This window comes from Rhamphochromis longiceps, linkage group LG7 (assembly GCF_057381845.1).
Source record: "Rhamphochromis longiceps isolate RC_006_pf linkage group LG7, R_longiceps_female_GT1.1, whole genome shotgun sequence".
In the NCBI taxonomy this organism is placed as follows: domain Eukaryota; kingdom Metazoa; phylum Chordata; class Actinopteri; order Cichliformes; family Cichlidae; genus Rhamphochromis; species Rhamphochromis longiceps.
Window position 1 is genome coordinate 47870134 of NC_140563.1, and position 24078 is coordinate 47894211.

The window sequence follows — 24078 nt, forward strand, 5'->3', positions numbered from 1 at the left end:
TCTTCACTTCATAGGGGAACCCTATACTACAGAATGCAGACTGTTGTAAAAAGGTGCCTTGGGCACCCAAGCATTCCAAGAGTGTTAAACGCCTTCTCCATCAGGATCCTAACAGAACTGTGGTCAAACTGCACCATTGTAGCTTGCACAGCATCTATCCCGTTGTTCTTAATTCCCTAATATTCACACTCCGCTTTCATGTGCATTGCAGAATATGGCAGCCTTTTCTCCGTGTAGTTTATTGATTTGGTATGTTAAGCGGTCATTGATGGATGATGTGGCGGATTCGATGTATAATTTGTCTCTTTTGGAGCACTGCTTCCACGTTTCTGAGTTTGCAGTGCTATTATATTCACAAAAAATGTGTATTAGTGGTATTTTCAAATTTGTTTTATTTTTTATTTTTTTTAGCTTTGTCATCTCTGTTGTCTGTTCTTCTTCTTTAACACCCTCCCACCCCTGCCCCCACACACAATGCCTCGTAGTTGTGTACATTATTCGTGTGAGGCCATTGACTGCCAGGAACCCCGGATCCGCAATGCAGAGCAGTGCAGTAGCCCTGGCCACCACTTCTACAATGGAGACCGCTGCACCATCTCCTGCAACTCTGGATATGTCCTGCAAGTCCACCAGGACGATGACATCATCAAGAGTCAGGTGAGCATACAAACACACTGCTGCACACATGTTTAACTACGTATAGGCAGCTACATAGCTCATTTCACACAGAGAAACAAGAACGCATAAACATACAACGCAAGCATTCAAGTGCAAAAATGTCAGAGCTTTTGTGTAGTTACTGGAAAATGCATGCACACATGAAGCCGTCTATGCATATTCAAACAAGCTTTCATGTAAACTCAAATACACAAATGTCAATAAGACAAAAGTGCAAACAAACGTTCTTTCTGTTCTCTTCTCTGTTTATGGATTTACTTTGTCACCTGCAAAAAAACAAACAAAAAACAAAAAAACATGCTTGGCACAGTAACCCTCCAGGGACAATGACATCATAATCTTCCAGGTAGATGAGTGCTGCACTGAAAAGTGGAGCCCCAGTCTTCTCCTTTTTCTAGTTTACTACACATAGACATACAAAGACACATCCACACGCACACACAGACACATGGGCGCGCCACACGCACATGCATTAAACAAGCACAGACATAAAAGTGTTTAGTCTCTTGCTGAGCATGCTGCACCATCACCTCAAACAGTCACTTTGTATTTCTGGTCCACTGGGATGATGACATCATAGCATAGTGTCTGCTCGCTCTCTCTCGCTCCCTCCCTCCCTCTCTTTCCCTAGCGCCATTCCTGCTCATTCTGCACACATTGAAGTCTCTGTTAAAAGGCAGAGATTTGCTGCCACTGTCACAAAGCAGCACATATTAAATGCTTCCATGCAGATACCAACAAACAAACAGTCAAGTACAAGGAGTACAAGGAAATCTCTTTGCATGGAGATGTGGGGAGATACAGTACACACACACAGATGCTTGCACACCACACATAAACAACTGATCTGGGTAGTTTACACCACATTGTAAACCTTTTGGATTTTGACCAAGATGCAATAAAGGCCATATAAATGCTTTATCCTTCTCTATGGCTTTGTAAAGCTGTCTGCAAAACAATCTATTAATGCTCTCTTAGAGAGATGGCACATGTGTATTGTAGCCTGGAGAAAAAGAAACAGTACTCGCCTGTACTGTATGGTATGTTTGGGAGCTGTATGTGGAACATGAATTAAAACAAGAAGGAGAGAGAAGCAAGAGCGGATTAAGGGTATAAGAAGGGTTACACATAATTGCTTTTCTGATGCGTGGTCTGGACTCTGACTTTAATATTGCTAAAGATACTTCTTCTGTTGGTTGTTCCATATGTTGTGTGCAAGCTGTCCTAACTGGACTGGTTCTAGTACCACAAAGTAGTTTACTCATGTATGCACAGAAACAATGTGTGTGTATGTAAAAAAATCCATTAAAAGCTACTGACATACACATTTTATGTACAAAACCTTGGAGTTGATTTTTCTTTGCAGATTTATAATTGCATTATATTTTGATTGACAATGCACAATCTGTCTATTCACCAATGTCAGTTCGTTTAGTGATAATTTATGCTTTTAAGAAAAGGAGAGGCAAAAAGTATGCAGTAAGTAAGCTGTTATGGAAGCAGAAAGGACAGAAGAGGGAGTAGGAAGAGTTTTATGCCAAATATTTTCTTGTGTAGTACTTTGAGTGTTTGCCACAAATGATGATTGACAGTTCAAAGATATTACAAGGACTTGTTATTTATGAATAACTTTTGTATCCATTCAGCCAGATGAAAGGCATGTGCTCAGTTTTGTAGATGTGAGCACATTTTATAGTGGTATAAAGTAAAAGCAAAATTGTGGCAGATGGTTTCTAGTTTGGTAGCCTCAGGACCAGCTGACTGCTTTTTTACTGATATGGTCCTTCTAGTTCCTTTGAGTGGTGACCTCTAACACATGCTGTGTTGGTTTTCAGTCAAATGTTAATCGACAGGGATAAGAATTAGCACTTTCAAGTCTTAGGCCGTGGTTCACAGCGAGGAAAGGGTACCCACTCTGGGTTGGGGGAGGAGTTGCAGCCCCTAGGGGAAGGGGACAATGGAGTGTGAGATTAACATACGGATTGATGTGGCATTTGTTGGGATGATAAGAGCTGAGCTTGAAGCTGTGAAGCTGGTAAATCTATATTCTAACCCTCACCTTTGTCCACAAGCTAGGGACAGTAACTCAAAGAATGAGATCCAGGATACAAGGGATGGAAATTAGTTTTCTGTGTTTGGTCTTGGCCATAGGGTGAAGAGGGAGGGGCTCAGAGTAAAGCCTGGTGGAGGTGATTGAAGTGAGGGGAGTCTGAGCATTTTTGCTTAGCCCTGTGACTCTGACCCAGATGTGGATGGATAAATTGTCCATAATAGAAAGTATGTTGGATCTTTTAAAAGTAGTAGGCCAAGGTCTGATCTTTGTGGGACTCCACAGAGAATTTGAATTAATTTTTTCCCTCCTGGATTATCAGTCACTACAAGTCGGATGAGAATGTAGCCAAGAAAAGAGAATATGTGAATTTGTGAGATGGAAAACAGACATTCATGAACAGATGCAAAATTTACTATAAATACTTGAATATGAAAACATGAATATGAAAGAGAGACATATCCCTTTTTCTACTTTTCTTTGAAGAAAGATTCTACTTGAATTAGCCTTTGGGATCAATCAGTCTCAGATATGTTTTTTTTTTTTTAATTCCAATAACATGAAGATAGAGGTGATACAGTTCATGAGTTCTCAAAATAAACATTCTTCTTTTATTAGTATTTCCATTTTGATTGTTGTCAGCCCTGAGGACACTACCACTGCTGAGGTAACACTAAAGTTTCGATAAAAGTTATCAAAACTGTCCATGAGCATAGAAGTCACAAGTTCTGGCTGCAGACAGTCCTATTAAACATCTATTAAAACATCTTTTGAGCTCTGGGTATTTCACAAAGATTTTATACCACCCAGCACTTCCAAATGTTCTGGGTGGAACTGGAACCGGAAAGCTTTAATTCCAGGAGACATGTAAAATACTCTCAAAAAGTATTTGCCCCCTTCCTGATTTCTTATTAATTTACATATTTGTCACATATGAATGTTTTAGATCATCAAATAAATTTTAATATTAGAGTAAGACAATCTGAGTACTTACAAAATGCTGTTTTTAAATGATGATTTATTTTGTCGAGGGAAAATTCAAACCTACCTGGCCCTGAGTGAAAAAGTAATTTTCCCTATTGTTAAATCATGAATTAACTGTGAATAACACATCATGGCACAATCTAAAGAAGTCATTTCAGAGGCCATGTTGAGAGCCATTATTTACAAATGGAGAAAACTTGAAACTGGTGAATTTGCACAAGAGCAGTCCCAAACTTACTCCAAGAGTGGATCGATGATGGGTCAAAAATGGCATATATGGGAGAGTTCCAAGGACAAAACCTCTGAAGACCAAAAAGAACACCAAGGCTCTTCTCACATTTGCCAAAAATTGATTGGCTTACAGAAGATAGGCAGGGAAATAGTTGGGCCATTTGATGACAGAAACCAGTTTGTGAAAAATCGGAAGTGATGTAAAGAATAGTCTAACGGGCCGAATACCCAGGAATATAGGCAGATGAGTGAATAGAGATTGTCCTTATTGAACCACAAGCGTCTTTACTACTTTCTCGATCCATTTCAAAATCTATTGCAGCTTTGCAATACCTTGCAAAATAGTCTCACAGCAAATAAAATGCACTATTTACTTGAAGCATTACTGCAAATGATCAGTTTTGACATAACTCTAATTTGTTTTAACAGTGGAATGCAACTTTATGAAGGTGTTTGATTGCAAGTTATACAGTCCAATCAGGAGTATAACTTTGACTCCAACGGCAACACAGCTGTAACCTAAACTGTACAACTGCTGGATATAATTGGTAAAATAAAGCAATTCACATTCAAAAGAAAGACTGGGCACATCGTGTCTTAAATGTAATAAACGAAATGTGCTTCGAGTCAAAGCGCTGGTAATAAAATGGTCTGACCAGATTCATAGTGCTCATATGCTCTCATCTTTTTTTCAGCTGCACAGTCCTTGCAAAGACACGCACACCTCCACACTAAGGTTGAAAAGTCCAATGTGAAGCATAATCTTGTCTCATTTCATTAGCCGATTACATTCTTGGTTCACTGATGTCAAAGCGATTCTGGGAACACCAACTTCTTACATAATACTATCTTCAGAACAAATCTGTTTCCCTCACTTGCTTGATTTGTATATGTGTCTTTTATTCCTGTCTGTTTTTCAAATCTTTCTCTTCCTTTGAAGTGGTTAGGGAACACTGTGTGCTGGTACTGAAGAAGTCACATCTATTTTATATAGGCATTCCCTTTTACAGATATGACCATTCCCTGCCATGAAACAGCGTTTAGGTATCTGAATTAAAATAACCCCATCGCAAGTCACCATCTGATAAAAAAGATAATCTCAATGAAGTAAAGTATCTATTATCCTAAATTCATATACATATACAATGTTGTTGTGGACAACACGCTGGTGTGGTGGTTAGCACTGTTGTCACAGCAAGAAGGCCCTGGCTTCAAATCCAGGCGGGGCACTTTCAGCGTATTCTCTTTGTGGCTTCTCTCTGGGCTCTCTAATATCCTGTCATAGTATGTATGTTTTTATACATGAGTTAGGTCAATGGGTAACCCTGAATTGTTCATAGGTGCAAATGCTTGTCTGTATCTCCCGGTTAGCCCTGTGACAGACTGGGGGCCTGTCCTCGTGTCACTTACCCTGTAACCTTTTCTTTTTGTAAATATTAATGGTAATAGCTAGGTGTGCCCCTTAGGTCAGTTGTACACACAAGAGATCTAACCCTCAACTAAATCTGTGTTCATCAAACAAACAAACATGTGCTTGCTATTGGCCCAACAAGGATGTGAGCATGTAAATCCCTTTATAGATTCTTAGGAAAACCTTGTAGATCAAAATGTTGCCTGTAAAATTAAAATCACCCTGCTTGTTGACATGTTACGCTGAAATGCTCCTCACACTTATAAAATATGGGGTCTATGGGTTTCTGACTAAAGTTACATTCTCAGTAGCACGCTGCTGTTGTGACCACACCGTTATCCAGAATCATTTGGGCAACCATTCGCTGATATTGCCAGTATGAATATTTCACAAATACAACCTTTGATTCTTAGAACAGGATTTTCACAAAAAATGTTTTATAAGAGGTTTTCCGCGAGGACTGACACATAAATTATACTTAATTCTTAGTAATTCTACTATTTATCATTGCAGATCTATCTTCCAATTAATGTTCAACCATGCTATAATTTGCTTGTTTGCCATCTATAAGAAGACAAATCCCTAAGTTGAGGAAGGGGTTGTCTGTTGGTTCATTTGTCTGTAGGTCTGTCTGGCTTGAATTAGGAAGCATAGCCAAGGGTTATTAAAATCGCTACTGGAAGAGAAACAGGCAGCTGTAAATTTTTTAAGGGAAGGAAAATTCCCACACATTTACACACATAGTAGCACACACAAACCTACATATATACTCACTTTAGAAAGTGCTCTTCCCTTTTTGCACACCTAGCTGTCTTGTAGATTTTTATTATTAATCTATTTACAAATGCTCCTCACACTTATAAAAGATCAAAAGAATTAAGAGGAAAGTATTTGACTCGTTGTTCTGAAGCAACAGGTCTGTGCTTTAGGTCATTGTTATGCTGGGAGGTTTAGGACCCCCTTCGCCCCATGTCATATCCACCTGGGGTGAAACCCTTTTCAAGAATCTCTCTCTACTTTATCAATCACTCTTTCACCAGTGCCCCTGTCATAACAGGAAGTTTCCACCGCTTTGACCAAAAACATCACATTTATGGAATATCTTCATCTTGCTCTGAGGCCTTTTCATACCAGACTCTAAGTGGGCCCTTATGTGTGCTTTACTCAACTCTCTCTGGCCACTTTACAGAAAAAAATAAATAAAAAGACCTGATAGATGGAGTCATCCTGAGATGGTCATCCCTCTGTCAGATTTTTCCCCATCTTTGCACAGCATTTTTGAAACGCTGTTTTAGTGATAGATGGGTTCTCTATCACCTCCCTCACCAAAGCACAAACACATCTAGGTAAACGTGTGTGTTTATGTGTATTTGTATGTGTAGGGTGTAGTATTGACCACACTTGTGAAGTGCATATTAGCTCGTACCTTATCCCACACATGCACAATTTTGCAAGTGTACTTAAGATTTTCACATATTTTAAAAGAGATGTTTCAATGTTGCTTCTATGGTCCACATTGCTTCTCCACAGCTTCACATCTCAACTGACTCATTCAACTCTTCACCCAGTTGTTTTCCAGAAGGCGCTCACATGCAATGCATATGTTACCTTGTTGGACATCCAAATATGAAAGGAGCTTATTTATTTTGAGGGAACCCGATACTGTTAGGCAGTATCATGTAACGGGATTGAGATGAAAGACAGATATACACGGAAACAGAGAGAAGATTATGAAACAATACATTTGTATTGCCAGCTGAGTCCAGTTTGTGTTGAAGTTTGGCCTCGCTTTAAAAAGATGTGTGTAATTAAAGTCAACCAGTGTAATTGATGGGTTACCCACACAGATTTCTCTTCTGGTTCTGAGAATAAAAAGTCAAAAAGATTGAGCTCTAACAGCTTTGTTGTGAGCTTTCTTGGCACGACTATCGATTTAAACATTCCTGTTGGATTACATGGTTCTACTTAATGGAAGAGGATAAAAAAAAAATTGAGGGTTAACCCATTCAGATAAATTTCGTCTCATCTCTGAAAACCTCACACTACAAGCCAAATAACTGGAGCAATGAGACCTATTTTTGATAGAGAATAAACCTAACACGAGGAAACTTTTCTAGTTAAAAAAAAACAGTTAGAAAGGATTTTGAACTATTCTGATTGCCCTGTCAGTTCTCAGGAGTTCAAGAAAATATTGTTTTCTAATGCTATATTCTCTAGACAATATTCTTCCCTTGAACAGAATGGTTTCACATAGCCATGTGTAGAGTGTGTCCACACACACACACACACACACACACACACACACACACACACACACACACACACACACACACACACACACAATAAATGCAAAACGTCTGGCAATTGAGAAGTAATTTACCTTAATGATAATCCCTTATACTGGAACCTTTATCTTGCTGGCGATTTAAGCATGCCTCTGTATGAAATAGTGGAGCTATGCTGCCACTGCTGGGTTTGCTCTTGTTTGAGTCTGTTTCTTGTGGATTTTGCATGTCCTCCCCATGTGTGAATTTCCTCTTGGTTCTCCGGTTTCCTACCACATTCCAACAACATGTAAAGGCCCAGGCACACAGGATACCCTCTGTAGTCTTTCAAAAGTTGGAGAGGCTGCCTTGATTTTCAGAAGGGAGCAACGGAAAGCCACTTGTTCCTATTTGTTTATGAAATTACAAACTCAGTAAATATGAAGTAACCTTTCTACTTTTTTCCCCCTTTGATTTTGTACTATTTCCAGCATATTGTTTATCTCTTACCTAAATATAATAACGACTTTCTTATGTTTTGTGACTACACATAAATTCAGAAAGAGGATGAATAATGGATGTAGACTAAACCCACAGGGGTTTGCCTTCTATTTGTAGAAGACTTTATGTGCGTGCGTGTGTCTGTGTGTGTTTCTCAGCTGTCACACTTCCACTGAAGTCAATCTGTTTAGGGTTAGGGCTGATTGTGCAGTTGCTGGATATCAGTTGTCTGAAGTACATGACTTGACCTTACAAATGCTATCAGCAGTTACTTGAGCTGCTGAGTGGCCTGTGAGGCTTACTGACATACAGTAAGCTAAGCCCGATCAGGCTTTGTTAGGTTACACGCTGATTAGGAACTTGTTGAAATGATTGCAGAATTGCTGTAGTCATTTTTTTGTGAGGTAAACATTTATAGGACAAGTGCACTACATCAGTCTGTCGCATCAATATGCAAATTAAAGCTTGCATCAATGAATATTATTATATATCTATGTAGACTATGTTGTAAAACTTATATTTCTTTATTTGTTATTTACTTTGTGTTATATCATGTCTTGTTTTCCAGTCAGAGACTTCAGTAACAATAACTTGTGCAAATGGGAAGTGGAACAAACAGGTATCATGCGAGCCTGTGGACTGTGGTTTACCAGACAAGTATCATGTTCATCCTGCCATTTTCAACTTTCCAGAGGGCACTACCTATGGCAAAAAGAGCACATTTCAGTGTCGAGAACCTGCCCAGCTAATGGGTGAGTTGCCTAGCGGAGCACTGACATATCCATGTTCAGATTCATATTTACAGGGTACCCTTCAGAGATCTTTTCCAATAAATATATACACCCGCTGGTCACTTTATTAGTTACACTTGTTGTGTTTGCTAATGCTATTATCTAATCAGTGACTTTGAACATGGTTTGCAGAGAATGGACCAAAAAAGAGAAAATATCCAGATAGCAGCTGTTCTCCTGGCACAAAAGCAATGGTGCCAGAGGTCAGAAACAAAAAAGAATGGCTAGGCTGGTTTTAGCTGATAGAAAAGCAACAGTAACCATGAAGCAAATGGGCTACAGCAGCAGAAGACTGCACCAAGTGTCACTTCTGTCAGCTAAGAACGGGAAACTGAGGCTATGATTCACATGGGCTGAACAAAATTAGACAATAAAACACTGAAGAAACATTCCCTGCTCTAATGAGTCAGGATTTCTGATGTGATACTCAGATGGTAGGTTCAGAATCTGGTGTAAACCAGATAAAAGCATGGATCCATCCTGTCTTGTATCAGTTGCGTAATGGTGTGAGGCTATTTTCTTGTCACACTTTGGGAGCCTTAGTACCAACCAAAGCCTACCTGAGTATTGTTGTTGATAATCTCCATCCCTTTATCATGACGGTGTAATCATCTTCTGTCAGCTGCTTCCAGTATTTGACATTGCCTTTTGAAAATTAGCACCGTATCACAAAATGATCTCAAACTGGTTTCTAGAAGATGACAATGAGAAGAATCTCTGAAGAATTTTTCTGGCACTTTGTTGAATCTATCCCATGAAGAATTAAAGCAGTTCTGAAGGTCAAGGGTGGTCCAACCAGATGCCCCACACATGGATCCCGAATGCCTAGATCTATACAGAATCAAAAGGAACCTAAGAGCCTTTATCATGAACTAAATGTGGATTTGGCCAACTTCAAGCCAATAGCATCAAGTGCAGCATCTACCAAGGAGATCCTTTGTCCCCAATGGTCATTGACAAGACTGGCTACAGATACTGACTATGGAATGGAGCAATCATCAGCCACCTCCTCTACATGGATGACATCAAGCTGTACGCTAGGACTGAATGAGACATTGTTCACTGATCCACACCACCAGGATCTACAGCAACATCATTGGAATGTCATTTGGACTAGATAAATGTAGTCGGATGTTAACAAAGAGAGGAAAAGTAGTCAGAACTGAGGGAATTGCACTACCAGAAGGGAACATTGCAGACATTAAGGACGGCTACAAGTACCTGGGAATTCCACAGGCAAATGACAACCACAAATGAGAAATGGAAACTGCAACCACCAAATACCTGCAAAAGGTCAGGCAAATCCTGAGAAGTCAGTTGAACTGGAAGAACAAGATCCGTTTTAACAGCTACACCCTGCAGGTTATCAGGTTCTCTGCTGGGATAATAAGCTGACCAAAGGAGGAGATAGAGGCCACTGACATCAAGACAAGGAAGCTCCTCATCATGCATGGAGGGTTTCACCCCAAATCCAGCACCCCAAGACGTAACACTAAATGTAAGGAAGATTTGGGGAGTGTCAGAATCACTGTCCAGGATGTGACAACAAACATCCATGAGTACATAGGAAGATGGCCACAACCAAGGATGATGGCCAGAGCTAGCAAAAGAGCCCTGCATGGTGACATCCAGAAGTCCTACCAGTGGCTGGACAAAGCTGGACTGAAAGATAGCGCAGAGGCACTAATCATGGCAGCACAGGAACAAGTTCTGAGCACAAGATCCACAGAGGCTGGGGTCTAGACAGACAGACAAACTGGTGATAGATAATCACACGGACATAGTAGTGGTGGACAAGCAGAGGAAGACAGCGGTAGAGATAGATGAATGATGAAGAAAGTAACAAGTAACCAAGTAACAGAACTATAAGGAAGAAGGAACATGAGAAGCTGGAGAAGTTTCAAGGGAAAAGAACTCAAGAAGATATGGAGTGGGGAGGTAACAGTGGTCCCAGTGGTAATCGGAGCACTTGGTGCTGTGGCCCCCAAGCTAGGCGAGTGGCTCCAGCAGATCCCAAAAACAATATTCGAGATGCGCAGTCCTAGAAACAGCAGAGATACTGTGCAGGACCCTCAAGCTCCCAGGACTCTGGTAGAGCACCCGAGCTTGCAGGATAGAGCGCCCACAGGGGCAAGAGGGGATGTTCTTGCTAATAATTTTAGAGGTTTCTTCCCACTGATTGCCAAGGAACACAGAAAAGACCCTTAAACTAAGACCACCTTTTTTCAAACAACCTCAAATTTGGCTTTGCACTACAACTCATAGTTTTGAAGCCGACTGCATCTGATCTGACCTAGTTTTACTGATTCACTGACCTGTATGCTTTTCCATTTATCCTTTCCTTTTTCGTTTCTCTAGGTACAAACAACACGCTTACCTGCCTCGAGGATGGTCTATGGTCCTTCCCAGAGGCTCTATGTGAGCTTCGTTGCCCAGCCCCTCCTCTTGTACCCAATGCTGTGCTGCAGACAAAACGTTGCCAGCAGTCAGACTTAAAAGTTGGCACACTCTGCAAGTACAAGTGCAGGCCAGGCTACCATGTTACCAATAAACCCAAGCGGTAAAGAAATAAACTGAAATTTTTTTTGTTCATTTTTTGCTACTTTGAAACTTTGTTCCCACATGAAATTAGGGTCTGCACGTGATTCAATTAATCATCTCTCTTTTCCTTTTAGGCGTGCATTCAAACGCCAGTGCACAGAAGACGGCACCTGGCTCGAGGGATCTTGCGAGCCCGTGACTTGTGATCCTCCACCTCCGATCTTCCATGGCTCCTATAACTGTACCAATGGGTTTCGTTTTGACAGTACCTGCACCCTAAACTGCTCTGACCCTGCTGGTAATACTGCTATCGCCGGCACAGGACGCTCTGCCCATACGGTGAGGCTGCTGCACCCTACTTGCAAGCAGGTCTGTCCATCTCTTTCCTCTCTGTCTATTCTTGCTTTGCCAGTGTCCTTGTCTTCTCTTTTTTATCTCTTCTTTGCACCCTCACAGTTCTTTTTTGTTTTGTTTGTTCAGCATAACTTAGTAATAAATAATATAATCACAGATAAATATAGTGCATTTAAAACAATTTGTACCACCAGGCTGATTCTCCAGGATTACTGGTAATGTTGTTTGTTTGGAAATCACTACAGACAAATTGTTATTAATATACTCTTGTGTAATATCATACATAATTACTAATGACCAATGATAATGTACTAAATTAACGAATTAATGACTGAAAAATAAGATACAGCCTTTATCCTGGCTGTTTTTTTCTGATACGTCTTTCTCTGCCCTGCCTGCTTTTCTCCCTGTCTCCCTTAGCCCAACTCAATTTGACGCCATGCTAATTAGATTGCTATTGATTTCCAGAACAGCCCTGCTGCCACAGACTTTTGAAATGTATACACCTTTTAATCTGTTCTGCCTCTTCGACGTTGTGGGTTGGATGCCTACTAAAAATTGGATTGTATTTCCCTGTACAGTGGCATGGCATCTCAGTGTCCTTGGCCTAGTAGTGTTTGTGCACCTGTGTGTATGTCTGTATGTGTATAATTATTTGTCTGTCAATATATGTGTTATTTTCAGGGCAAAGGGTCCAATGAGATCCGCTGTCGAAAAGATGGAAATTGGACAGGGTCGTTCCGCCTGTGCCCACACAGCCAAGGCCAGTGTTCTTTACCTCAAAACCTCCATTATAGCCTGCAATACTCATGCAAACGAGGACACGGCATAGGTCTGTATGCACAAATCTACTGTTACTTAATGCTTTTTTTATACTAGGTTCATCTTTCACACATTGCCAAACCATTGTGACATAGTCTCACAATGGTTTGGCAATGACGAGGAAAATAAATCTCGGCATTCGTGGTGTTGATCTTTCATTAGTGTAATTCTCTCTGTCACTTTGTCACACAAACAAACACAGGTGAGGAGTGTGAGCTGACATGTAGAGAGGGGAACAACGATGTTGTGATCCTCCCTCACAATATGACCGTAGGAAAAGTAATGAAGGAGCACTGGAGAAATCCACCTAAGTTGAAGGTAAGTTTGCATGTGTTTGTGTGCGCCTCACAGCTCTGAGAGACGCACTTCACGAAGTTCTGTGAAGCACAGCTCTTCTCCTTGGAATTTCACATATAGTTCCTTGATCCTGACTCCATCGCTTGCAATGCAAAATGCCAACCCAATGCCATACAAATATTTGGATTAGAGGCATAGCAACCTTTTAAAATTTATTCTTGACAACAAGTATGAAAACCTCCTGCTGCCCACTTTCCTTTCAGTCTTCAAGATGATATAGTAGTAGATATAGTGGAGAGATAATGAGGTACAAGAACTTTATTCCCAAGGTGTAAAGATTTTTTTCTAAATTCCAGTGTATTTGTCTTGCTGAAGAATTGTTGTGAGGCACTTGTTTTCACCCTCACTGCCACTGTGACCAACCTTATTCATTCAGGTTAATCACTGTTAAAGAACACTGAAGCTCACTGGTAATTGGCCTAATTTAGATATACCTTACAGGTACTTAAATAATAAAGTGTTCTTTTTTTGGCAGATAGCAAAACACAGAGGTAGGAGGCTGTGGTGGAGAAGGTCACATAGCACAGGACCGTACATTTTGTCTCTTTTGGGGCTCTCCGACACAACCATGGTGTCATTTGAGATATTCATGAAGATTATGGTTGAGGTCAGCAGCTGTGTAGAGGTACAGCTGGACCGTGTGTGTTGTCTAAATTCTAATTTTACTCTCAAAATGTATCAATGCCACAAATGTTGAATCTGCCTTAAGTACTTTTGTCAGCTTAATGCCCTTTTAGCTGTAGAACAAGAGACAGGTCTTACTAAATAGCATCGAGTTTTGAAACTAGAGAAGTCGCGCCTGACCAAAAGAGTACATTTTATTTTTCTCTTTTTTTTTCTCCGACAACACCTTTTGTTTCTGTTTCAGAGTCACACTGAGTCAGCAGTTGGTGGTGGATGCCGGGGGAGGGGTGGGTTAGGCCATGTGGACACGAAATGATCTGCTTTTATGGATTTGTGTAATTGATATGATTTGTGCTCAGGGGTAATTTCAAACCTGAGGTTATGCTGTTGGGTCCATCTGATAGTGTAAGAGAAGTCAGAGAAGTGATGTTGGTAGGATGACTGTTAAAGAGTAGGAAAGTGTGTTGAGGATAAGCGGTTAGAAGAGGTAAAGCTTTCAAGGTAATGACCACAAGTCTAAGCAAGTGTAATGTTTTGTTTTGTCCCTCCTTCTGCCAGCTCATCCTGTGTTGATATATCATAATTAATGCGAGCACACAGTCTCATCCCGAACATATACACGCAGTCATAAGCAACTACCGTAGCATCTAAAAGGGCTAACAGAAATTTGCCTTATGGCACAGGAGTGGCCAGGGGTGATCATAAATGATAAGAAATCAGTTTATATTCCTCCTAATGACTAATGGTCCTAGTCTGGCCACCCTATAAAAATGGTCTGCCACTCATGTGGCAAGATGTTCCCAATGGTAGCATGTTAGATTTGCGATCACATAATTGTCATAGTGCTATTACTGACATTAATGGTGAACCTTGTTCCTACTCAGTTAATTCTAGTATCAAAAAAAAGATGAAAAATAAAACTGAATGACCACCCAAGAGATAAGGATGCAAAAACACAGAAATACAAGATAAAAAGGGTATTAACAAAACAGAACAGAAGGATACTGCAGTAGTGGGAAGTGAAAAATAATAATAGTCATGGTGAAGGCTAACAGTTGTAATAACACCAGGAATGCTGTAAGTAGGAATTGGCAAACTATCCCTAGAGGGTGGAATTCTTCATGCACCATCTACAAGAGAATTAATGTCCCCACTTTCTAGTTCTACTTTGCTGAGCTGAAAATCAGCGTTGCCCACCTTAGTAAGTGATGTTGATTTATTGCCTTTAAACTAGTTGTATTTTGGTTCTTAGTGTGACCCACTTAGAATTCTCTCCTCCTTCTTTATCTCCACCTTCCCTCTTTCTTTTCCCTGTCTCTCTATCTATGACTACTCTGTGCCCTCAGCACCCTCCTCCCCCTTTATCAGCAAAATTACCCTGTCGGGCTTACTGCAGAATTAGTCATTTTCTATATGACATGACCTCTTCTGTGGTGGTGCTGAGATAGGGATCTATTTTTATGTGGTATCAGTCCCCTGGGGAGGCTTCAGAGGGTGAGGATCCCATACGTAGTGAGGGGTGAGGCCAGGCTACAATCATGGATTATCATGATTTACGACATTGCAGTGAGAGGAAAGAGAGAGAGAATGAGAGAGAAGGGGAGAGTTTCTAGATGACATCATCACTGTAGAGCACAAGAAGGAAAGAAAGAAAAAGTACAGCATTTGCAAAAAGTTTCACCTGAAATATAAAATAATGTTCTCAGTATTCCACCGTATATACTGACCATTAGAGCCCTTCCCTGTAGACGCACAGGCATACACACACACAGCAGGCATGTCTGGACTCAGCTATGCAGTACTATATCACAGTAGTAGAAGCATCACTCTCACAGCTCTCAGTTGCCCTCAGATGCTATGTTGTTGATTCTCTCCACCTTGAAGCCTGTATCTTTCTTTTTGCATTGATTTGCTGACACGACTGTAATGAAAAATACCTTAGTTTGCAGCAACAAAAGAAAAGAATGTCAACTTTGTGAGATATTGGGGCACAATGGATCTGAAAAATGGACCAGCTGAGGTCAGCGGGGTTTTGCTGCAAATGGTGCTTTTGGTCATGGCCAGTACTATATAAGCTCGATTTACATATCCTATAAGCAAAGCATCTGTTTGCCTGTTCACGTACAAATTCCCAACATGGGACACAGACTTTATGAGGTCACAGTCGTGAAATTAAAAATGCCCTTTCATCGTCATGTAACTATTTACACCCTTTACACCCTTATATTCTTGTACAGTGTATGCTTAGAAGGGTGCATTAGCACATATAGCTGTACATTCAGTGTACACATTGCTGTCCACCTGCCCTGAGCACAAATGTGTTCTGCTGCATTTCGAAGAGAAACACAGCAGGAGAACAGAATGGGATTCCACACATTCTGCAAAGATATTAGATAACCTGGTCCTCTTACCTCTGTGCTTCTGTCTTTCTCATGCTTCCAGTTCCTTATCCTCCTGGGGGTATGACTAAGTTATAAAAAACATTTTTTTTTAAGTTATGTCTTTTAAAAATCAATTTACTCGGTTTCAGTGTAAAGCAAAGGAGGCTTCACAAAAAAGCTTCTATGAGTAGCACATGAGCTCTTTTGATAACGTCTATGTTTCCCTGTCTTAGGGGTGTGTCCGTGCACAGCTTAAATGTGCCCATTGAGTTTAGTACGGTTAGGGATTATGTGGCCTGAAATCTGGGAAAAAAGGACAAACTCCTGGCAGGAAATAAATTGTACAGAGCAACTTTTCAAGCGTCAGTGTTTCTTTGTTTCAACCCACAAATGTTGATTTATCTTACAGAGTATTATCTGTACAATGGGGCTGAAATGGTATCCACACCCAGAATTCCTCCACTGCATCAAAGGATGTGAGGTAAGGCATACAAAAATTTAATTTTCATACCTACTTTCTTGACTCAAACACAGGATATATGGTGTGTAAAGCTTTCGGTACTACCTTCTGTACTTAGTCCACCCTGAATGCTTATTAAGAATTAAGAGGGTACGTAACAATCAGGTGCTGCTGATCAAATGCACTTGATTAATTGCTCATCAACAAGTGAGACTGGAACTTTCAGATGTGTGCTAACACAATGCTGCAATCTACTTATAACTGGACATCCGAGCAGATTCATCCCAAGGTCAGAATGTTAAAATTCATAACAGTAGAATTAGAAAAAAGCCTGAACAAGTGTGGCTTGTTTGGAAGGGTTCCTGGGCAAATATGGAACAGCTTAGGGGTGGTGATTTGGGCTTGTTTTATAGACACAGGACCTGGACAGTCACTAAGTTGACCGTAAACTTCTCTCCATAGCAAAGGATTCTAGAATCAAATGTGAGGCCTGTGAAACACCAAAACCTTTCCCAAGACTGGGTCATTCAACAGGACAATGATCCCAAGAATAGTAGCAAATCTACCACAGAATGGCTGAAAAAAGTAAATAATCAAGGTGTTGATTATATCTGCAAATGTTGATTAACTAACATAGTTCTGTAAAGAAGAGTGGGCCACATTTCCTCCAAGTCTAAAAAAGTCTGATAAAATCATATTATCATATTATCATATTACTTGAAATAATAATTTCAAGTAATAATGGTAAAGGTGATAAAGGTGGATATATCCATCCATCCATTCGCTTCCGCTTTTTGTGCATTTTGTGCAGTGAATAGTTTATGGTGTCCTCAGTTTGATTTACGGGTCTGGGCGACTAAGGGCTTAAAGAGTCAGATTGAAGAATGAGGAAAATGTAATGTATCAGATTTATCAGCAAATTTATCCAGAGGCTTCTAAAAGCCCCAAAATGCTCAAGAGAAAACAGCAAAAGACTCTGAGAGTTGTGGCAGCAATTAACAAGGCAGGATGTTCTTAGCTCAGTGTCTGTGCCTAATTGCTTGGCTCTTTCTCTTTGATATAGCCATTCATGGGAGACAACTACTGTGACTCAGTAAACAACAGAGCCTTCTGTAACTACGATGGAGGAGACTGCTGCCAATCGACTGTCAAGACTAAAAAGGTTAGTGGCATTTATTTACCTGGAAATTAGACCCAACCCCCCCCCCTCTCAAAAAAAGTACTTATCCCACCTCCTGCATATGTTTTTATCATTTTACTCTACTGCTATGCATTCGGTGGAGGTTGCATGATATCTTTAATAAGCTTTGATACTTGTGAAAATCCTATTTTCAGTGTACTGTAATGAATCACAGTGCTCTGCTGAAAGGTATAGTATTTCAACCTTTGGACGATCTCTAAACAATTTCTTCCTTCCATTGTCTTGTGTGCACTGGTAGACAGATTACAGACCCTGAATTCAAGAGAGTGGGAGGTTTTAGACTTCATCAATAGTGCTCGCAAAATACCACTTGCTGCGGTATTTTGTTACTTAATCTGTTATTTTGTATAGTGTGTTCACACAATTATGTGAAATTTGGGTAGTAATTTTACTTTATTTTTAGTATTTTTAGACTATTTTAAGTAAAGGCTGTAGTTATTTGATGAGTACATCTTACTTACTTTACTACCTCATTCTAATAATAAAAGAGAACTGTCATTTTATCTATGCATTCGTTTAATCTTTCAAGAATTTTGTTTTCTATTTTTAAAATTCAGCATTGCATTTTTAAAAAATGATGATTTCTGTGGTATTAACTCCCTAAATTCTGAGTGGTACTTTGCCTGTCTCATCCTTGCCAGCTATTGGCAAGAATTATAGATGGATGTGTAGTTTAGCTTCTGGGCTGCAGCATCTGCTTTCCTGGCCTGGCCTGTTTCTCTGAATCTGGTGAAAGACTTTGGTTGTACTCCCGGCATATCCATCTGTATGTCTGGCTAGATTTATATTGAAATTGATGTCTATCACTGGATATGTCACTGTGTCTTAGTGGACAGCTTTGTCGTATCCCAATTTCATGTTTTTGGGATACATATATAAATATTTAGTAAGGTTGTTAGTTAGCAACTTCATCTTTAGCATCTATCTATTAAATCACTATGAATCTATCTTAAAATACAAATTCTTTAATTTCCTTCTTCTATTTATGTGCTATTGGCTTCTATCAGAATGCGATTCAAAATTTGAGTCTTTGAGTTCTTTCTTTTATAAGTTAACTATCAAATCTAAGCCATTGTATTCCAAATGCAGCAGAGAGTTGATGAATTGTTATCAAATTGCAAAATCTTCTGACCCTTTGGGCAGAACTTGCATAACGCACTTTTGTTGATGGATCCTATCAGGAGAACAGGCCTTATTTTTTGAGAGTTAGAAATTATACATCAAAGGGTAGCATGGTCTAATGTTATGTTTGGATGGAGCAACACATCTACAGTTTAAAACTGAAATGCTTTTGAAGGTTTTGACATCTGTGTCTATGTTCCAGAAATTGTTTAGACTAGCTGAACGCTAAAGAAATCTTGAAGCACAATCAAAAAGCAGTGTCCTCCACAAAGGCTTATACTCTATACTCTAAATTTAAGAAATTAAATTTGTATCAAAATTTAATGGGTCCTTCTGTTGCTCATATGCCGCATGCACCAAATTTGATTACATTTCACTAGGTTTCAGGGTAACCTTGCTTTCAACTACACATACACACAAATTACATGGGCCAGTGCCCTGCCAAAACAAATGTCTATGCCCCATCTCAAAACTTCAAAGAAAGCGATCCCCATCTGCACTAGTTTTAGCATTTTTTTCTTTGCCCATACTCTACTTCTTCACCAAGAAATCAATTTGGAAGTTTATGCATGGTCTTGTCAACAAGAAGACAGACAAACCTACAAAACTCAGTAACATCAGAAATACATTTTTGCATTTTGCATTCATTGAAAAATCCTTTTCAAACCATGTGCACAAAGAAGTAATCTCCTCATTTTATAACTGTCAACCACAGAGCCACGTACTGCACAACACAAGATCAACAGATTCAGAGAAACCTTTAACTATATTGACAGCGTACTCTATATTAAACTTGAGCAATAGTTTTAAAGAAAAAGTCTCAGTATATATCAATATAAGAAGACGCATGCGAGAGAGATATACTTTTTAACACACAGTCCCTGAGGTTTACAGGTTTTAAAAGAAAATTGAACAAAGAAACATTAGGCAAAGAGAAACATTTTGTGAAACCACCCTCGTAGTCAGTAACAGCTGATAAAGATCTGCCGATACTTTATTTCTTCCTTGGTGACGCTCTCCAGGCCATTCACCACAGCAACCTTCAGCTGCTCTTTGTTGCCGGGTCACTCTGCCTGTAGTCTTGTTTTAAATCACTATGAATGAATTTTTAATGGGATTTATGGCTGACTTGGTCAGTTAAGGAAATTCTTGATTGTTTTTGGTTGCTTTTGGCTGTTTGTTACAGACCTGAATGATGAAATATCATACATTTATATATATTTGTCTCAGTTTGAACACACAAATATTATTGTAACATCTTGCAACAAAAAAAGTGGAATTGTGTCTCAAGTCCATTTAGTATGTGTGATTCTTAGTATTCAATAGTACAGCATGCAAGTTTACACACAGCTTGTAATCTACAGTTTGTTTATTATGACTTTTCTTCCCCTGCTGGGGCTCAGACCACCTGCTGCTGGTAATCATATATGGACACGCCTCTGCCCAGGCTGAGGGGAAAAGAGCATTTCTAACATTTCCCCAAATAACTTTGTTGCCTCCTAATACTTCAATATATTGGTAATAGATAGAATAGTAGTAATATGCTATTTATCAGCAAAAATGTCGAGCAAAGTATGGTTTTACTTTCCAGAACCTCAATTGTTGTGGAGGAATCTTGCAAGGCTTAATGCTATAGTATTTCTAAGCCAAAGAAACGGCATACTGAAAGTCAATAGTGTGATCCACAAAACTTGTACAAAACTATTACTGAAATAACTACACAAATTAAGCGTGAAACCATCCAGTGAATGCTATTATTACTAATAGTCATACTAGAAATAACAATGAGGTGAAGATAAGCTCCGTGATCTTCACCGCGATCTGCTATAATTCTTAATTTTCAAAGAAATTGGAAAGTTTTATCCGTTTTTCTTAATGACTCTAGGCTGTTCCCCTGGGTTTACACCTGAACAATGCTTGTCCAAATTCTATTTAAAGACATTATGCATGGACTGCAACTACAACTGGCTGGTGTTTTCCACTAGTGGGTCCCCTGCAAATTATTCAAGGCATTTAAAAAAAATTATTCTGAAATAACCAGTTGTAATTTGATTTATCAGATGCCAGGAGCAAGGGGCAAGGAAAGGTTACTGTGGGTGAGAAAGAAAAAGGAAACACTAAGGAATTAAGCTGATATGTGAAATTGATATAGGAACAAAGGAAAACCAGATGTTTGACATTAATCCCTTTTCTTGCGAGCACATTGCTTAATTGATGCTTTTTGCTCGCAAACACATGTTGCTTAATGTCTTGGCCAATATAAACATACCTTGTTTTCACGAAACTCAATTTAACCTGAATGCGAGTTTTAAATGATTACATTTTAACAGCCTTCCTGACAATCTTTATATGTTACTTTGATATCGCTGCCCATATTTCCTCTCTATTTATTGTTTTAGTACTTGCGTTAATAAGACATTTGGATTTAGTTGTTTATCTCATATTCTCACAATCATTCCTTTTTGATCAACTCAGACAAGTCAGTTACAGGGCGTTTTGCACCTGATGCTTATTTTCTACAATCCATGGCGATTAACCCAGGACAGAGATTCATAAAAAAAATATGTTATATATAATAAAAACAAATGTGTAACTCATTACAGATTCTGCTTCTCTGACCTGCTGATTAATGCTTTTCCCAGCTGACAAAGACAGACAGTTTTTATCTCTTCAGAGTGAAATCAATGTTCCCATTCAGACCTCAAATAAAGACATTGTTCCAGCTCGCTTACATGTGCCTAAACACGTATTTCATCAACAAAGGTTTTGTTTCTGTGACACTGTGATTTTTTTTTTCTTGTTGTTAGCTAGAAATTTTTTTTAAGTCATCCACAGTTGTCTTAATCAGAGACAATAGCATAATCCTTTTTTGTCTGTCTTTGATACAGTACATTTACTCTGCTATAATGAAATACAGTTCCACGCATTAAATTAAATGAAGTTATTTGTGAGGTGTAAATTGCATTTTTTTTATATTTAAGTACCTGTGCATTAAATTTACTGACTAGAGACAAAAATAACTTTTTGATTTTTTTTGCAATATCTCCGATGTCTCTTTGCAGTAGGCTCCTTGACCCAGCTGGTTGTATTCTGGTTATATCCTATGTAAAAGCAAGGTTACTGAGTGCACACGTTGGTTTGCCATTAAATAGCCCTCTTCCGACAACTATGTCGCTATTTATGGATGTAAGTGTTGATGTGAATTTCTGTTCAATGTGATTTTCTGTATATGTAGACAGCAACAGTTTCATCAGATGTATAACATGTAATTGCCAACGTTACCCCACTGCACTCTCCAGCTAACTGCTATTTTGTCTCTGTCCTGACAGCCACGTGGTTAATTTACACACATAATGAATTATAAAAGTTGTAATGTAATTGCACTGTAATAAAATTTCATAAATAAAGCAAAACCAACAGATAAATTATTGTGAGAGAAGAAGAAGTGAAAGCTGTGTACTAAATAGAAATGCTGTCATGCAGTTAGCATTTTTTTAACATTAGCGTCAGCATTTAGGAAATATTTACTAGTTGTGGCTCTGGCAGTACAACTAGTACAAACTTTTTCTACATAGACAACAAAACCCAAACGCCAGTCAATGCCGTAACACAAAATAATTGTTCGTTAATGTTGTTTGTGTAAGCTAGCTAGCTTTTGCCATCACCTTCGACGCTGAAAATGAATCTTTCTTCCGCTGGCTTCTTAACGTAGCTAACATGGTGACCATTGAGGGTGAGAAGAGTAGTTTTTAAATACCTTTTTGTCTAGTATGAATAAACTGAGTAAAGGTGGTGCAGTGTAGAGAGCGTGAATGCACATAGGAGCCGTGATAGTAGCCTACAGAAGAATGAGAACCAGCAAAGGCCTTCTCAAAGACTAATGGAAAACTCCATAGGAGCCCAACGCCCCACCCCCATCTCTGCATTCCCTCATTCATTATCTCATTATCATGCAGTCTTCCCTTCACACATTCCCACTTTCAGTCACTTGGGTTGTCTTTTTTTTTCTCACTCTCGCTTAATCTAATTCACACACAAACAAAACGCACCTGAACAGACACAAACCATCAGTTACTGGTCATTCAGTAGGAATTTTACTCTTGCTTGTTATTGTTCCCAGTGTATGTCATTGAACTTACTGGTGCTTTATTTTCATAAAACCACAGACAGATCTTGTTTGCCTGATTACTTCTATTTACTTCTCTATTTTGGTAACAGAACAAAATGGTTTTCCAACATGCACTCATCATCGTATATCTTTTCTATGATTTGAGTCCGTCCAGCAAGTCTGTGGATAATAAATAGATAAATCAACAAGTATTCACCCTCACTTCTTTATTCTGCAACCAAAATCCAAAAAGGTCATGTAATGGTCAGTAGTTTATCATTTTTATGTCAGTTCAATGATGGAAGAGATACAACACAATTCATGAAAACATCTGTACACCCCAGTTAATGAAAGCCGCTTAAAGTGACTTCTTTACCGCTGTTGCACGATTGTTTATTATTATGCTCTCCGGCATCACAATCCATGCCTCTTAAAATGTAAACTGATTCAACAGTTCAATGTGAAAAATCTTAATGTTTGGAATGTAATACAATTTCCTCCAGACACAATCCGGAGCACTTTGTTTTCTTACCAAACAAAATCATATTAAATGAATTATGTAATTTTCACTTAAGTTTTCCAGAGCTTTCTCTTTTTGCATGTTCGTTCAGAATTTATTCCCGATAAGAGCTGAATAACAGCTGGAAGGGGGAAAAAATAAGGGGAAAATGTACTGAAAAGCAACGGACCTCGTTTACTTTTCTTCCACTTCCCAGCAAATACTGCTATATCCCTTTGTTTTGGTAATGATTTGTGTATTAGGAGTTCTGGATGACTTGCTGTGTGTTGTTCAACCCCAGGAGCTTTGAAGGTGCAAGGACTGGCTGCACGTAAGGTCACCACAGGATCTCCCCTTAATAGTTGCAAGCTGTTGGCTGGATTTGGACAGGCAGAGAGGAGAGGAAGTAAGGGTTATGGAGTGTGCCTTTCTGAGGGTTCCCTGCACAAGACCCTTTTTAGCCCCCCCACCACCTATTTTGGAAGGAATTCCTTTCTTGGATATAGTTGGCCTCTCTTTGAGAACATTTTATGAATGTGCCTGTATGTTTTTCTGTCTGATTTGGGTCTCGGGTGGGCGCTGAGATCTTTCCCAGCCCCTCGCCGCTGTTTACCACTCTCAGTCTAGCACAAGTATGCTCAACATATGATTTGCTATGTGTCATGACTGATGCTTTTTGTTCAGGTGACAGTCTGATAT

At 39.4% G+C, this 24078-nt stretch overlaps 1 protein-coding gene across 1 annotated transcript in view; it reads left to right on the forward strand.

The window, feature by feature from the left end:
- Window positions 1–24078, forward strand: part of pappaa (pregnancy-associated plasma protein A, pappalysin 1a) — a 104399-nt gene that overhangs the window by 69814 nt on the left and 10507 nt on the right. The window contains exons 14-21 of the mRNA XM_085413993.1: window positions 486–657; window positions 8688–8871; window positions 11269–11470; window positions 11586–11790; window positions 12490–12637; window positions 12830–12945; window positions 16399–16470; window positions 17513–17611. Of these exons, the coding sequence (XP_085270119.1) occupies window positions 486–657; window positions 8688–8871; window positions 11269–11470; window positions 11586–11790; window positions 12490–12637; window positions 12830–12945; window positions 16399–16470; window positions 17513–17611 (1198 nt within the window). The remainder of the gene's footprint in view (window positions 1–485; window positions 658–8687; window positions 8872–11268; window positions 11471–11585; window positions 11791–12489; window positions 12638–12829; window positions 12946–16398; window positions 16471–17512; window positions 17612–24078) is intronic.